The following is a 16351-nucleotide window of genomic DNA, read 5'->3' on the forward strand; positions in this document are numbered from 1 at the left end:
TGACGCGCTTCACATAAACCCAGAACATAACTTTCCAAACATAGCATCAGCTGCGGTCGTCCAACGTCTGAAACAAGAACAGATTTGCCGATAAACACAGCATTCCAGGGAAGGGTTCGCACGATTTCTGTTTTTACTTATCCTAACGAGATATTTTGGTGCCCACGGTGTTAATTCGGATTGGGTAATCGATTCCTGCGTTCAAATAATTTTAGCACGACGTGTGGGACCAGATCAGCATGTAAAAATTCTACATCCCAGATTAGAAAGGACTTTAACGCATTATGGAGTCTATATGCGGATAAGTTTTACATATTTATTTCAGGTAGGGGAAGGCTGATAAGACGACATAATCATGTGGCGAAACACGGCCTTTCGTTCGGTTACAGGTCCGTGTCGGGTATGGGATTAGATAACCAATTGTTTTGTTTTCAGGTGAATGAAACTGATTATGGAGAAAGCGGAAACCGATCAGCGGAACAACATAAATGAAGAACATCTGTTACATACTCCCTTTGTCGTGTTACTAAACTTTTAACAGGTGTCTGGATTGGATCGCAAATGCATATTTGTTAATCGTGTTTTGATTTTTAATAAAATAATTGAAAAATATGATTGACAATTAAAAAGAATAAATGATGATTCGGTACATAACACAATATGTCTTTTTATCGGAGCACTTCATATTCGTTATATGGATAGATCACAATAGGAGTCAAAGGAAAGCACCAAATAACTAATTAAAAAGGATTGCATCAAACCGTATCCCATATTGCAATATAAAATAACAAGTTAAAAACACCATAATCCCAATACCAAATGAAGCAATCACATCGTTACAGTGGCACTCATCACTCATGGCCCGTACTTGATACTTTTTAAAAGTCCTATCTAAAGTTAGGTTTGAATCATTTTTTTACCCAAATCAAAAATATATCTCTTGAATTTTAAATGTAGTAAAACGGTCTCGTTTGTTACAGTTGTTGGCTGTTTCCCTTCTTCTTTTGCACTCTGATTCTTTTTATTTCTTTCTTTTTTACTTCCTTTCCCTCCTAATGCATTCTTGCATTTTTCACCAATTCCATCTGCATGGGGATTAATATACATGATAATGATACCAGAGACAGTATTATTGCCTTTTTTTCCATATATATATATTGGGATCCACATAGGAGAATTGATCAAGATTTTAAACAATCGCGACATATGGCGCAAAGAAAGACAATCATGATTTTGAATATATTTTTTCACTAGGAGTTCGCTAAACACGGCTTTAGACATGCATTAGGCTGTATACATCACATGTTCGCCTACTTTACATCAAGTTGTGTAAGGGGACTGAAACGGTATATTCACTTGGCTAAAACAGACAGTTCCCGAACTCGTTAAAAAAAGGAAAATAGGACCTACCCTAATCTGGTACACACACAACGGGAGTACCAAGTTTAATAATGGGTCAGTGTCCATACCCCAAATCTCTAATTAATTTGAAAAAAATATACATATTTTTTATTTGGAAAAAATTGTTCAATAAATTTACTCTCCACCATTATCTCTAAAAAGAATTTAAAATTATAGAAACAAGTAAAACCTGGTATTCTTATTTTAATTTTTCCACTTTGTCCGAAATTTCCTTCAATTTTCCCTTGTTCTCCTGTTGATAATTCTACTTTGAGATTTTGGAATAATTCAATATTTGATTCTTTCTTTAATAAACCACGACAAATAACAGTATAATCATCTTGTATCTGAAGAATAATATAATTTACAAACGAACAAAAAATATACTATATTGACAGAATTCATAACTCAAAATGATTCTAAAAGTTGTGGTACCTTAATAACTTCTTTAAATGTATTTCCATTTTTAATATTCATAAAATTTACTTAAAATTAAAATAGCATTTTGACATTAAAATTTTACTGAATGTCAAATATTTCGCAATTGAACTTTTTGTAACATTTTCTTTCCAAATTTTTTTTAAACCAAGTCTATCAAGCAGCCATAGTAGGCAAATGAGACATTAACGATGCCAACACACTTTCTTATTACTGGACCCCGAAATTTGATATATGACTCGCAACATGGACTCGAAAAGAGGTTCAACTCAGCTCTTACTCCGAATATAGCGACCCCAAAAAACTAAACTCAGGTCATTTGGAACATATACTCGTAAGAACATAAATATTGTGCAAAGCATTCTTGGAGACTGAAACTTTTGGGTACAATCATACACAACCAGAAGTTCAAGTGCTAAATAAATTTCTTCATTTTTTGTAGAAGTAATTAAGAAATTTATATGTTCCGTTTTTACATGTTACCCTATATTTGACCCTGGGGCTGATCGAGATTTTGACTTCATCTCACAACCCCTAGTAATGACATCTGAGCATCAAATTAAGTGGGGTTTGGTTTAGCTGAAAATTTTAGTCTTCAACAAAAAACAATTCAATACAAATTAAAATACAATTTCAAACACATCAAAACATATGTGGCCATACCCTGTCAACAATTCCTTCCTTCATTTTATTTTTGTAAATTTTAATATCAGGTAGAATGTTTTTCTCATAATCTTTATCAATAATAGATTCAACAATCCTTGCTTGAAAAGCCAACCTAAAATATATGTACATTATATTGCAGATTCACATTAGTGAAAAATTGAATATAATGAACATCTTTGCAACGCAATATCAAGGGAAGTTTTATGAAAAGTTTGTTACAACAACCATAATAATTTGACAAAATATAGAGAACAATTTTCAGAATTCAAGTCTTCATTCCAAACAGGGATCTGGACAAGCAAACAATGATATTTGAGCCTCATTTTTGGAGTGTAGGAATTATTTAAATAATCTTGAACGATTTTACAAGAAAGATTGCTTGAAGCAGGGTAATGCACACTCAAATTTAACTATAGGGGGTAGATAATCTTTGAGCAATGTGGAGACAACTACTTAGCGCTACTGACATTATGATGAATTAATTAAAGGAGAAACACTTGGCCATCTATCAGATACCTTACATTGTCAAGTAAATGATGCCCCATTGCTTACAAAAACATAAAAAACAAATTACCTGCATTTGTTTGCATTGATATCAGAATCAAGTCTTGATCCAATAGCAAGACTGTTCCTTCTGCATGTAACAGGTTTCTCAAATTCAAGTAGAACAAATTGATTTTTAGCCCTGAAAAGAAGATATAATCAAGATTGTAAAAAGTGTTATGCATATGTTCGCCATCGAATCACTGATTACCTGCGCAGGTTCTCACATTTGAATCCTGTGAAGGATAATTATGTGCTAGAGGATCGCTGAACTCAGTCGGTTACAGCTCCTTTTTACCATCCTGAAACAAATAACTGATTAACTACTATTCCTATACCCGACATGGACTGGTCACATGACAAACCATTTCTCTCATCCGATTAGCTGTCTATGTAATTGCCAAACAATTTTATTTGTTTCAGATACATGGACTTGATGATGGGCGGATGTTGTAACTAATCCCATATATGACATGAACTGGTAACTGGACTAGAGGCTGTGGTTTTTCATTTGATTCGGTTGTTTTATCGGCTTTCGTCTCCCTCAAGATGAATATGTGAATCCTATACTAAATTGAAATTGACAACAGGCTATATTTATATGAATGGAAGTTTTTGACAAAGTGAGAATTATAATATATAGCTACATTACTTGGAAAAGATGAATAATACTATTTAAGTAATTTTGAATTGGGAAACACTATTTTTTTTTCTATTGTGACTTTAATAACTATGTTAATAACCAGGTAATAATCAATAACAATCATTGTAATCTGTTTAAAGGAGGACATTATAGTTATTGAAGAAAATTTGTGGGAGGATAAATATAAATTTTGCAAGATTCTGACAAGCTTAAAAATAAGCTGGATTACCAAAATTAGTAAATCAATGAACAATTTCTTTAAAAATGCATTTTTAATAAAAAAAGGCTTAAATTTAACCTGAAGCTAATTATACTATTAAATATTAATTGAGACTACTTAACATCTCATTATTATAAATATTTTATAAAAAAATATTTAAAAATTTATCAAGAAAAGTCTTACTTAAATCGTAATATGTTTTAAAAACATATTATTTGTTGCATGGTTAGTTAATCATGCCAAGCCTTACCATCACACTTTTAATAACCTTGCGCGAATGCTCGAAACCAGTGGGAGATAACTACGAATGCTCAATTACGGCGTCCTCCACCACTAAGTCCATAATTTGACATAAATAACTGATTAACTAATCCCATACTTGACATGAACTGGTAACCGAACGAGAGCCTGTGGTTCGCCAGATGATTAGGCTGTTTGATTGGCTTTCCTCTCCCCGAGATAAAAATGGAAATCTTATCATAGATATGACTATATCAAGTGGGAAATGTAACGGCAGTGAAACGGCATAAGATTTTAGTCCAATGCATCCATAATTCATCAGTCAATAATAGTATACATACCTTTCTTCTAATTTTTCCATGTATATATATTCTTTTGTAAAATCGAAACAATCTGTATCAGATCTTTTCAAAACCCAAGAAGACATTTTCTCATCTGCACCAGCTTTTTCCGACGAATCAGCAAAAAGTAATAAACGTGCCATGACCGTCGAATGACCAATCGTTATATGGAATTTTGAGCGAGTAGCAACGTCTCCAGAAAAGTAGGGTATTTTAGAAATTTTCGCTACCGCTGCATAAAGAGTGGGTAGTGATCCTGGATCACACACAAGTCCTCTTTCCAAAAGCTTCGGCTCAAACTGTGTCACACATATTCCAGCCCTGTCTCCTTGTTGTATGGAATTAATCGGTTTTCTAAACATTTGAATCGACTTGACTTTCTTCACCTCCTGTTTGGAAAAATTAGAATCCCAGTAGATTTAGTAAATTTTATAATTTTGCTGGATTTTATATGAATTTATCACAAATCTCTCAATTGACTGCCTGAGCATTAGAACTGTATTCATTGCTAAATTTTCTCTCCTACAATCAAATACTAATTCATGGGACAGTACGAGGGTATAGGCAAGAATGGCCAATTGCTAAAGAGTGTATGCAATTAGATATGGCAAAAGTGATGGCAAAGTTTGGAATTTCAGATAATGTGTGGTGGCCTAGCGGTTGAAGCATTAGACTTAACTATTACAGCTCCGCATGTTACATATCTTGGGTTCATATCCCACCTCCTCACCCATAGTGTGATAAATTGGGTATGACGAAACAGAATGACCCCAGTCCTTACAAAATACTGAAAATACTTATATACAGTGGCGAAGCCAGCAATTTCCAAAGGGGGTTTGAAATTTCTAATTGCCAAGTTAGACCGTAACAGCTATCAGGTCTGAAAAACATGGGTCTTGAGGGTATAATAAGCGTTTCAAGCTTCAAAAAATTGTTAGTATGATACAGTACAGAAAAGAGTTTTTTTCTTTCACATTTCAAAAGGAAGGGTTCTGAGCCGCAAACCAGTGAGTATGCCCCTGGTAACATATCAAATATATGTTATATAGAAAATAATCTAGTGATTCAATTATTCATTTTACCAATATTTTTTGTCATGCAATTAAAGCTGAAGTATATCTACAGTTCACTTTACTAACACACATATCATAAGAAAACACCAATCAATGGTACTCCCGTAGTATGTAAACCAAGATGGCGGATAACAGAGCGTAGTATGTGTACCAGGTTAGGGTTGGGCCATAATTTCAGCTACAAATATTACGGAAGTAACTTGGCTAGTCCCCAAACTCGTATTAGAACTAAAATAAGGAAAATTGGAATAAAATTATTGCCTAACCCTAACCTGGTACACATACCACGTTCCAGCGTCCGCCATCTTGGTTCACATTCTACGAGAGCGCCCAATCAATTTACCTTTAATGAAGGAACTTCAACATTTTCATTTACAGATATTTTTCCACTCAATGCTGTTCCTGTCATCACAGTACCCTGACCTCGGATTGAAAAACAGTGATCGACACTGAATATGAACGGACCTGATGGTGATCTTTCTGGAATATATGTATGCCTTTTGATCGTCTAAAAAAGATAAGTAGGGCATAGTACAAGATGTAAAATTTTTCTAAATATTGAACATGTGCAACAGCATTATTTGGTACTACTTTGGTATGCGATCTCAGTGATTTTAGTTACGGTTAAGAAATGAATTCTATGAGAATGTCTCAATGAGATACCCAACCCAAGATATTGTTCTGTTTCAACCTCAGTTATATGACGGAGTAGGATTCTTTTTTATTCGCTGCCTATTCAAAACTCATTCCACCCAAGTATTCATCCAGTTGTATGAATGTTACTGAAACTTGGTTTTTATCAAATTTCAATAATAACATTCTCTGACAAATAAAAAGTGGACATGATGGTCTCATGCTTTTTGAAATAATGCTTGGCCTAACTATTTCACATCGCAGGTTAAAGATTTCAGGTTCGACCCCCATGCCCACCATATCGCCATAGTCGCCATTAAATTACTCATGCAAGTTGTACTGGAAAAATCCCATTTCTTCCAATCAGATACTGAGATCATTCTGTAAAGCTCAAGCCTACTAACTGATTAAAAAAACAATGCAGCAAGATCTAAACCAAAATAAGATTTCAATATTACGTTTACCTCTATTAATGTTTCAATGTTTAATCCTTGTTCATTTACTTTTTCATTTTCAGAGCCTCCAGGATTAGCAGCTACGGGAACAATATCACATCCAACAAATTTTGTCCTTTCCAATGTTTTGTGCATTTTCTTTGACATTTTCTCAATATGTGCCTGAATAAATTTTCAAGATTATATCACTGACTTGTTATAGTTTCAGTATCAGAGGTCATTTTCATTCACCATTATAGTTAGAAAAGGCAAGAGCCATTGACTATTATCAAACAAAGTTGAACAAAACCAGGTTTAAAGAATTAAACAATGTTCCAATGCTCTCACTTTAATACCTACAAAACATGTTTATACTGGGAGCAGAGTCATCAGCAGATAACAGATAATACTAGGCTTAAAATGATCCTTTTAAAGACACACTTCTATGGAGGATAACTATATAAAGCAGTTAGAAAAGTGTGCAGGTGTAGTTGGAATTTGTTTTTTATGAGAGGCTGAGCATGTATATCATTCAGTACCTATTCAACAATACAGAAACATTATCCCAATAGGGAATCAGATTAAAATATTTATTTTTAGCTATGCAAAACTAATATGCAATAGCAGGAAACAAATAAAAATATATTGAACAAATTACAAAAACAGACATCGCTAATAGAAATTGATGATGGGCTTGAAAGACTTCATGTACCATATAGTCAGCAGCACCTTGAAATCATGGATCATATGAAGAACCCCATTTGCCCATTAGGATCTCCAAATGAGCGTGACTGGGAGGTTTTTTTAGGTTGGAAACTTTGGAGGATCTTCATACAATCGGAAATCATTAATCAAAATTAAATTTAGAACTTATTGTTATACCTGTCTTCTATCTTCAGGTATCAAATCAATTTTATTTAAAACGACAAGAAGTTTTTCGCAAATAATTTCACCAATAACAAGACATTCAGCTGTTTGAGTTTGCATTCCTTTCACAACATCAACAACAAGAATCATTAGATCAATTATCTGAGCACCTGGATTAAATGTTATTAAAACTTAATCATGAATAAAAATAACTAATACTGTACAAAATATGATGTCAAATAAAAGTACAATGTAGGTACATTCTCGCCATAACCAATCAATGCTATCAAAAAGGTTAGTCATATGTACCTCAGTTATAAAGTTTTGGATATTTGAATTCACAAAAATTGTGTTGCGTGCGCTGAAATACAGAAACCTTGGTTATTATATCTAACTCACCAAATTTATGATGCAAAATTTAATACGCAAAATGTATCATATCATCACTTTTCATGTTTGTGAAATCAATGAAAAATAAAATCTTAAATTTAAAAAAAAACTAGCTGTATGAATATGGAATATTGGAGTCTGTGTAATCAATGCAGTTTTTTATACCTCCTATGATAGTTCTAATCAGTGATGCATGGCCAGGACAATCAACGAGAGTATATTGAACATGGGTTATTGATTCATTCACAATATGATCAGGTGCAGGAACAGTAAATGATGAAAATCCAAGATCAAGAGTAATTCCACGCTGTCTAAAAAGCAACAATGCTGTTTTGAATGATAATTTAAGTGATTAATACAAATTGGTAAATGCCAAATAGCAATGAAAAACTGTTTATTGCTCATATTACTGTATTATATTGTAAAAGGAGTATCTAGTCTTGAAATTAAACAGTGTCTAAAATTCTAAGTTCTGCTATTACAGTATTAGCAAGTTTTGCTTACTTGCTCTGGGGATTCTTGTCAAATGCAGCAGTGGACGCGACGCTACTCATCGATTTTGATAAAGATGTTTTTCCGCTATCTACATGTCCAAGCATTCCGATGTTGAAGTTCAAATTCGTAGCCATAATACAGTTCTACAGTTCGGAGTACAAGCAAGGCCAAGGGAAAACCGAATTTCGTCAAGAAAACTTTATCTGGGGATTACCCCGTTTAGCCACGTGATCTGACAGCACGGTCATCGTTGCATAATAAAGCATTAAATTAAAGTATATTCTAAATGATGCATTTTAAATCGAGAATATCAAGAAAAAAATATTTTATGTTTGACTACGAAACTTGATAAATAATATAGTAATTCATTCGGAATTACATAGGTCACGACCCCTAGGCGGTCGCGTTGCTATGGTTATTTACCATGAGCAACGCGGCGATCGCTTTTGCTGTTGAATTGAATAACTTCCATTGTTTTACTCTTGTTTCTGTAGCTGGACAGGTGACTTTTTATTTCCTAAACACGGAGAACAGGCTGCTTGTTGTTTTTCTTGGTATAAATTAGTTAATATTTTATTACGTGGTGTGTAGAAACTTTAAATTGCGGGTTTCATTGGTCCTTTTCGTTTGTTGTACAGGCCAACTACGCCTGGCAAGTGCGTGTTGGATCAGTAGATTGAGAGTGAGACATAGTCTAATAGTATTTAGATGAAGTGGCAATTATTAATATTGGAACATGATATATACACAAGAATATACTACCCTAAAACACAAATTGGTAGCAATCACCCTTTGACAGTTTGAATAAATATTGTATCAGTGAATGGAATAAATGTGAAAAATGTATATTTATTAGTTTTATTAGTCTATATATCATAATGTATTATGATAAATTTAGTGAAAAATTAGATAGGGAAACAAATTTAAAAACAAAGTGTTAAATACTCTCCATTTGATGAAAAATAGGAAGAATATTGGTCAAGCAAATATTATGTGTTCTCTTTTTGGTATTCTCATACGCATTCACACAGACATAACAGGTTTTAAAAGAAAGAAAAAAACTATTTCAAAATAATTACTGAATTAGAAAAATAATTAATATTAATAAGAGTCGCTCCAGTAGTATGCATATGTGCATAAACATTTCATTAAGAAACATGGAGCCATGATTTAAAAGTGTGCGAGAGAAATGCAATAGCAGAAGAATCATTGAATTTATTGCATTTTTTTTTCTGTAATAGTTTTTTTATTATTATTGCTGGAGCGTCCAAGCACAGGGTGTTCCAAAATGAATGAAACCCGTTAATTTGATTACCAATTTTGTGAATACCAATATTTTGGAACACCCTATGTTTGACTTTTATACATTTGTGGGTGTTACTATTGTTAATAAGGGTTCAGTGATGAGCGCAATGTGCCAATAGCATATCATGGGTTTTACAAGAATGAAAAAGTAATAAAGCTCTGAGCCATAGAATCACCATTTTTATGGCATACAACCTATTTTCTTATCATAAATCTAGATTAGGATCTCATATTTACTTCTTATTTTTGCTTTTACATATTTAAAATTACAGTTAAATTGACAATCAATAAACAGTCGCTACTCTCCATACTGCCATAACAACAACAATGACAGAAGTCCTTCTGAAAGCCGAACAAGCCCCAACTGGGGTCCCAGCTCAGTCTCTTGGCAAGAAGGAACATTTTATTCCAATCAACACCGGTGCTTACACATCTGTGGGCCAAGCAACAAGCGGATACCGAACGGCGAAATACACTCCAGAAGAATGGTTTCAAAATAATTATTCAAAGTATTACCAGTCTTTTACAGACAGAGATCATGCAGAACGTATTCAACATGAGTCCAAGAAATTGGCTAATGAGACTGAAGCACAGACGAACAGGTAGCACACGTAAATATATGGTTGGGCAAAGTTACTTGCAAGGGCCACATCATAATTATATTTTTAAAAGACCATATCAGAGTTACCTTCAGTTGAAATTTAATAAGTAAAATATCCCAAACTGAAAATTTTGGAGGAAATTTGTTGGATGACAAAGTAAAAACATCAACTGAAACAAATTCATTCAGCAAAGCAAAGTTACTCCTTACAAGAGCAGTAGGGCATACTATGTTTTGGTTCGACATGTGTGGCCCGATGGCCATAGTTTGTTCATCCGTGTGTGAATATAATGCATAGAATTTTTGAGCATTTTTTGATTATGTGTTGTTATATGTGGCATTTTAGGAATTTTACACAGTCAATGAGGATTTTTTTGACCTATTTAGTATTTTTAACCTACCTAAGTGGGATTTCAATTTTTTAGTTTTTCAATTGTGTTTTAATATATTACAAAATTATATTAGATTAATTATATTAGTATGTAACTCAGTAAGTGAAAGGTTTGAATGCAGCTCTAAGACCTGGCTCTCTTTATTTTTTCTCAAATTCCGATGTTTATTATTATATATGAGAGACTAATATCTTCATATTCTAATATCTTTTTAGCTATGCTCATCATGTTTAGTAATGAATCTAAATTTGACATGTATTTTTATAGTCTTTACATTAATGATTCTTCAAAATCATTCTATATAACAGAACTCAAGCTGATGTTACGAAAAAACTTGGTGAAAGAATTCATGACATCAATTTCTGGAAATTCGAACTCCAGAGAGAAATCGATGACTTGATTGCAGAAACGGAATTACTTTTTCAGCAAAAGGTGAGCCCTGTTGGAAAAATAATTGAGAAACTGATCTTTGTGTTAAAAATCTGTGTGACTTTGCAGCTAATTATTCCTGTTTACCTACTTATTACATTGTGACTTAAAAAACCGAACGCACATCATTTGGAACATATTGTAAATAGAACATAAGTTTCCTGCAAAGCATTCTCAATTACTGAAATTTTTAGGTATAATCATACACAAACAGAAATTCACGTGTCAAATAATTTTTTCTATTTTCCTATAAATAATTGAGAAATGTAAGGGTCCTGTTTTTTGGGATCACCTGGTACTATTGATAAAGCAGTGCTCTGTGATGGTAGTTTTTTAAAAACATATCCTTGATTTTTGCATTGGTTCATTTCAACAATATCTCATTATACGAAGATTTCTGCATTTCTCTAATGTTATTAAAAGTTCGATAAAAGATTGATTTATCCAATTGAGTTATTAACAGATGGATATTTTGCTCAAGCATGGTTACCCCCTTTTTTTTAAAAAACTTTTTGGTGTAAAATACCAATTCTATACCAGTTTATCTTTAATATTGATAACATTATTAGGTGAGATTGGACAAGGCGTTGGATGCAACTGAAATTCCAATGATGATTGCAACTGACGATCTTGAATGTAGAAGCAGAAGGCAAGGACCTGATCTAGTCAAAGATAATGTGGAAATTCAGCTGCTAAAGGTCGAGATATTTTACTAGTATAAAAATCATTTAATATATACCGTGTATACTTGCATATAAGCCAACCTCGAAAAAACGGCCCTTAGAAGGTGAATCTATAAAAACCCGCATATAAGCAGACCCTACAAATTATGACACGCCTCACGAGTTGTAGCTGTTGGAATTAAGTTAACAAAATAGTTTTGAACTCGGCTTTGAATAAAAAAGTATGCTTGCAAATCAAGTATTAAAGTTTAGAACATGAAGTATTAAATCATTTGATAACCTTGTATTTTCATTTTTCTAAACAGCGATCACTTTAAGGCAAAATATGTGCAATGTTGTATTTTTTCGTCTTACAAATCTCTGTGGACGTAGTATTGCTGGTTTGAAAAACAAATTTATTTTCGCTCGTTCCACATTTTTCATGTTGTTGCGTCTTATATTGCAAATCTCATATCTCAAGGGTAATTGAGAAAGATGAAGTCAACATTTTATATGTATTAGAATTGTTTGTTATAAATTATTATAGTCATTAAATTTTATTGTAATTTAGGAAGTGGATTTGATCAAATCTGTTCAAGATCTGTTGAAAAGAACAATTGAACAAACTGAAAACCAAATCAGGTATGATTGAGAATGTTGTTTGGGAAATTCTTTCTTACTATTCAACATCGCAGATTACAATGGGAAGTGGTAACTAATCAGTTCTATATACATAAACATGTAAAATGCCTCTTTTATTATTGAGATTTCTCTGTTTGATCCATATCCGGGGTGAGCAATTACTTTTCCTGATTGGGCCAGTCACAGGTAATAGTGTCTGGGCTGGAAAAACTCAATATGGAAAACTATGAATAAAAAACAGTTTATTTACAACAGCTAGGCTAACGTTTATATGATATTAAAAAGCACAGTGTAACAATTGGGGTCATTATGACGTTATTTTCATAGATATTTTCAACAAAAATTTATATTCATAAAAACTATAGTTGTAATTTCAGCAGACACAAGCGGGCCGGATGAAATACTTCGGAGGGCGATCGGGCCCACGGTCCGTCATTTGCCCACCCCCGATATATATTCTCTCTATTTAAAAATTCATACTGTATTCAACTAAGAAATATTTGTTATTGTTCAGTTTTGCCAAACCATTTTTTTTTTCAGAATGAATCGAGATGCCAAGCATAACTTGGAATTAGATTGGAGTGACAAATTGGATGCTCACAATATTGATGATAAATGTGGAAGACTCAACAACCAATCTACTGATATACAATACCATCCTAACTCTGCTAAATTTGAAGACAAGTTAGTATTTTTAATGTTTAGCTTTCTCATGATTTTGATTCAATTTGATTATAAATTCCTTGTAAAATTTCAATCTCCTTTTTACCACATTTTACATCACCGATGAAACATGGCCAATTCAAAACTTGAAAAAGCTATTTTAAGAAAATGTGAAAAACACAATTTTAACTTTTCATTGAATATTCTGATAAATATCAAACTATGATAAGATACCATTTTAAAGGCAGAAGTATTTAAAATATTCCAACATTTGCTTTTTTATTCTTGGAACCCTTGAATTGTTATCATTAGTTCAGTTTTTTGTTACTCATGTTTGATTCTGAGTTTGATATCACAAGTTTAAGCAATGATTGGATGATTGGATCAAATCTGATCTATCATCTCAACCAGGTTAAAACTAATTTGGTAGGCTATGACAACCATATCGAATATTAGCATCTCTTTAAATACAAGTATCTGCTGTGTAGAGCCTCGTTCAGAGCAATAGTTTTGAGGACTGCATTTTATATTCACAGGAAATAAACATTTCAAAAGTATTTTTCAGTGAAAAAATGGATCAAATTTTACACGTTTTGTTTTACAGCTCATCTACCCCAGAAACCTGGGCACAATTCACCCACGATAACATTGTAAGAGCAGAGCGCGAAAGGATGGCTTCCATCAACTTGAGATCGTTGATAGACAATGTTTTGCACGATACATCGGATGATATGAGAGAACAATGCAACTCAGTGAATGAAGCTTTTGCCAAGAGAGTGGAAGAGATGAACGACGCAAAGACCAAGTTGGAAAACCATTTGCAGAAGGTTTGATTTTGATTATATTGATTATACTATTGCTCAGTGTTTGGTACGAAGTAATAAAATTTAAAATTTTAGGAAAGGGTTTTCTGTTGTATCGAACCCACTAACAACGGGTTCTTTCATTTTAGAAAATGTATGTATAACATATAAGCTGCATAAATCTACTGAATAACAGATTTTGAAACATCAAATTTAAAGCTAGTTGCCAGCTACAGTGTATGTTACTCATTTGCTGTGCAAATGGACTGGACAAAAAACATGTTGAAAATGCGTTGATCGGACGTAAATAATGAAATAAATGAAAAGTTTTGACATGTAAATATCTAAAATAAGGCGAGCAAGCGCAAATCTAACAAATATTTTTAATTAGCTCCACAGCCCCTCAAAAAATTGTCTACACCCCCCTCGTGTGGCGCGCCTATGATCAGGTTACCGTATCCCCTATTTTTTACCTCTTCAGTTTTTTTGAGAAATATGTCCACTTATGAGTACACTTTTGTTAAAAATTCGGCAACCTGAAATCACTAATTTACATTTTATTTCATCACAGGTACTCATCGAAATTGGTAATCAAGAGAAGAACATTGCTATGTTGAAAGTTGCCGTCAATGACAAGGAACCACCAATGCAAGTGTCTCAAACTCGCTTGCATCACAGAACTTATAGACCAGCTGTTGAATTGTGCAGAGATCCTGTCCAGTACAGGTATGGCAACTGAAATTACTTTTTAGGGTAAAAAATAGAATCTTTTTGTTAAAAATTGACCAAGCTAAGGGAATTTAAACAGACCAATGCAATGAAATACTTATCGGATAACACGAATATGACAACGAAAAAAAAAATCATTTATGCAATTTTGCCCCAGAGTAACTTCGCATAATACCTAACCTAGGATGAAATTTCAACACAGTATTTCTGTAAAACGAGAGATTCTGGGATAACAACATTGAAATATGGCACTCATCCTTTGGACTGGTAAATTTTTTTTTGACTTTCGATTCGGTGCCTCGAAAATGTCGTGTCCCACTTGTCCCAATGGGAATGACAAGTGGGAAAAGTGGGGAACGTTGGACAAGTGAGACACACGGGACAAGTGGAACAAGTCACTCATGTGGGACAAGTGGAACATGAGGGACAAATTGAACACACCATTTTTGAGACACCCTTTTTCGAGTCCTTCTATTATTTCTTGTTTAATATTTGATTTTCACTAAAAATAAATAAGTAAGTGTTTTTGCTTTTTAATCCATCTCTTTAATTTCCTAGGCTTGTTTCTGAAGTTGGTGAAATCACTCATAGCATTGAGTCTCTAAAGCAGCGTCTTGCCGAAGCTGAGCGTTCTCTGCAAGATCTGATGGATACTAGAATGGCTCTCGAGAAGGAAATTGCAGTCAAAGCAAACAGTCTTTTCATCGACCGTCAGAAATGTATGACCGTACGCAACCGATATCCCACAGTTATCAAACTGGCTGGCTATCAGTAAAAGAACTTTTCAACTTTTAGACATTTTTTGAGAGGGAAATTTTGGGGGTTCCTTGGGGGGTGGGGGGTTAATGCGGTCACTTCTTTATATACAGTCTATAATTTGTTATAACTTTGGCCTGGCTTTAAAAGTGTATGAAGTTTTGACGTTTTGTGCTAATAAAGCGATATATTGTAATAAATCTATGTAGTATAATACCTTTTCTATCATCCTAGATTGGATATTTTACTGTTTATATAGTTAAATCAAGCATTTTTGCCTTATTTTGGCAATTTTTGGTGCCACATTGCACTTATATTCAGTTGCATACACATTCCGTGTTTTTATGAAGCCATTTTGAAATTATTTTAAATTGTATATATTATAACCATCTGTGAAATGTAGCTTATTGATTGTTTAATTTTAAACAAATAAATACACCTGAATGCTTCCTTTGTTGATTTCTTAAAAATGTGTCTGGTTTAGGAGTTGTATTATTCATTACACAGTTCAGAATACAAATCCTGAGGAATTTCTATAGTTACCTATGTGAGCATAGTCATTATTTTCATATTTATTACAAGAGGAAGAGTGGACAGTGAAATCGCAGCACCTTGCCTAGTTTCTGTGCATAACACCAGTAAATTTTTCCAATGCGCAGGAGAGATTGGTGGAAAAGTTGCATAATTTATGAAGAATTTCATGAGATAGCTATCGGAGACCGCCGACTTATCGATCTAGCGGCATGTATCATTCGCTCTGACTCAATAGCGACACCACGTGCCATATCACTAATTATTCGATACAACATAATTTCTCCAAAATCAACAGGCCTTTGGTCCGATATATGATGAATGCACATGCATAATTTGGAACAGATTCAACCTCGCTTTCGTGAGATTTCGCGTAACATACGAAAGTGTGCAACAGACAAATACCTATCAACATACTTACCGATCGAGATTGATAAGTAATTAATTGCCAATC

At 33.4% G+C, this 16351-nt stretch overlaps 2 protein-coding genes across 2 annotated transcripts; one reads left to right on the forward strand and one right to left on the reverse strand.

Moving 5' to 3' along the window:
* Positions 1-568: 568 nt before the first annotated feature.
* LOC120333412 (selenocysteine-specific elongation factor-like) lies at positions 569-8601 on the reverse strand. Its single transcript, XM_039400832.2, has 10 exons — positions 8394-8601; positions 8055-8200; positions 7515-7669; positions 6663-6815; positions 5909-6073; positions 4493-4881; positions 3080-3190; positions 2503-2617; positions 1592-1748; positions 569-1085 (listed from the first exon to the last, which is right to left on the reverse strand). Exons 1-10 carry the CDS (start codon positions 8516-8518, stop codon positions 898-900), a joined length of 1704 nt encoding a protein of 567 aa, XP_039256766.2. The 5' UTR covers positions 8519-8601; the 3' UTR covers positions 569-897.
* Positions 8602-9943: 1342 nt separating this feature from the next.
* On the forward strand, positions 9944-15816 carry LOC120333427 (tektin-4-like). The gene is made up of 8 exons (XM_039400850.2): positions 9944-10291; positions 10991-11114; positions 11681-11809; positions 12345-12415; positions 12956-13099; positions 13683-13905; positions 14453-14607; positions 15169-15816. Exons 1-8 carry the CDS (start codon positions 10017-10019, stop codon positions 15383-15385), a joined length of 1338 nt encoding a protein of 445 aa, XP_039256784.2. The 5' UTR covers positions 9944-10016; the 3' UTR covers positions 15386-15816.
* Positions 15817-16351: the final 535 nt, after the last annotated feature.

Source organism: Styela clava, chromosome 13, assembly GCF_964204865.1.
Source record: "Styela clava chromosome 13, kaStyClav1.hap1.2, whole genome shotgun sequence".
Classification (NCBI taxonomy): domain Eukaryota; kingdom Metazoa; phylum Chordata; class Ascidiacea; order Stolidobranchia; family Styelidae; genus Styela; species Styela clava.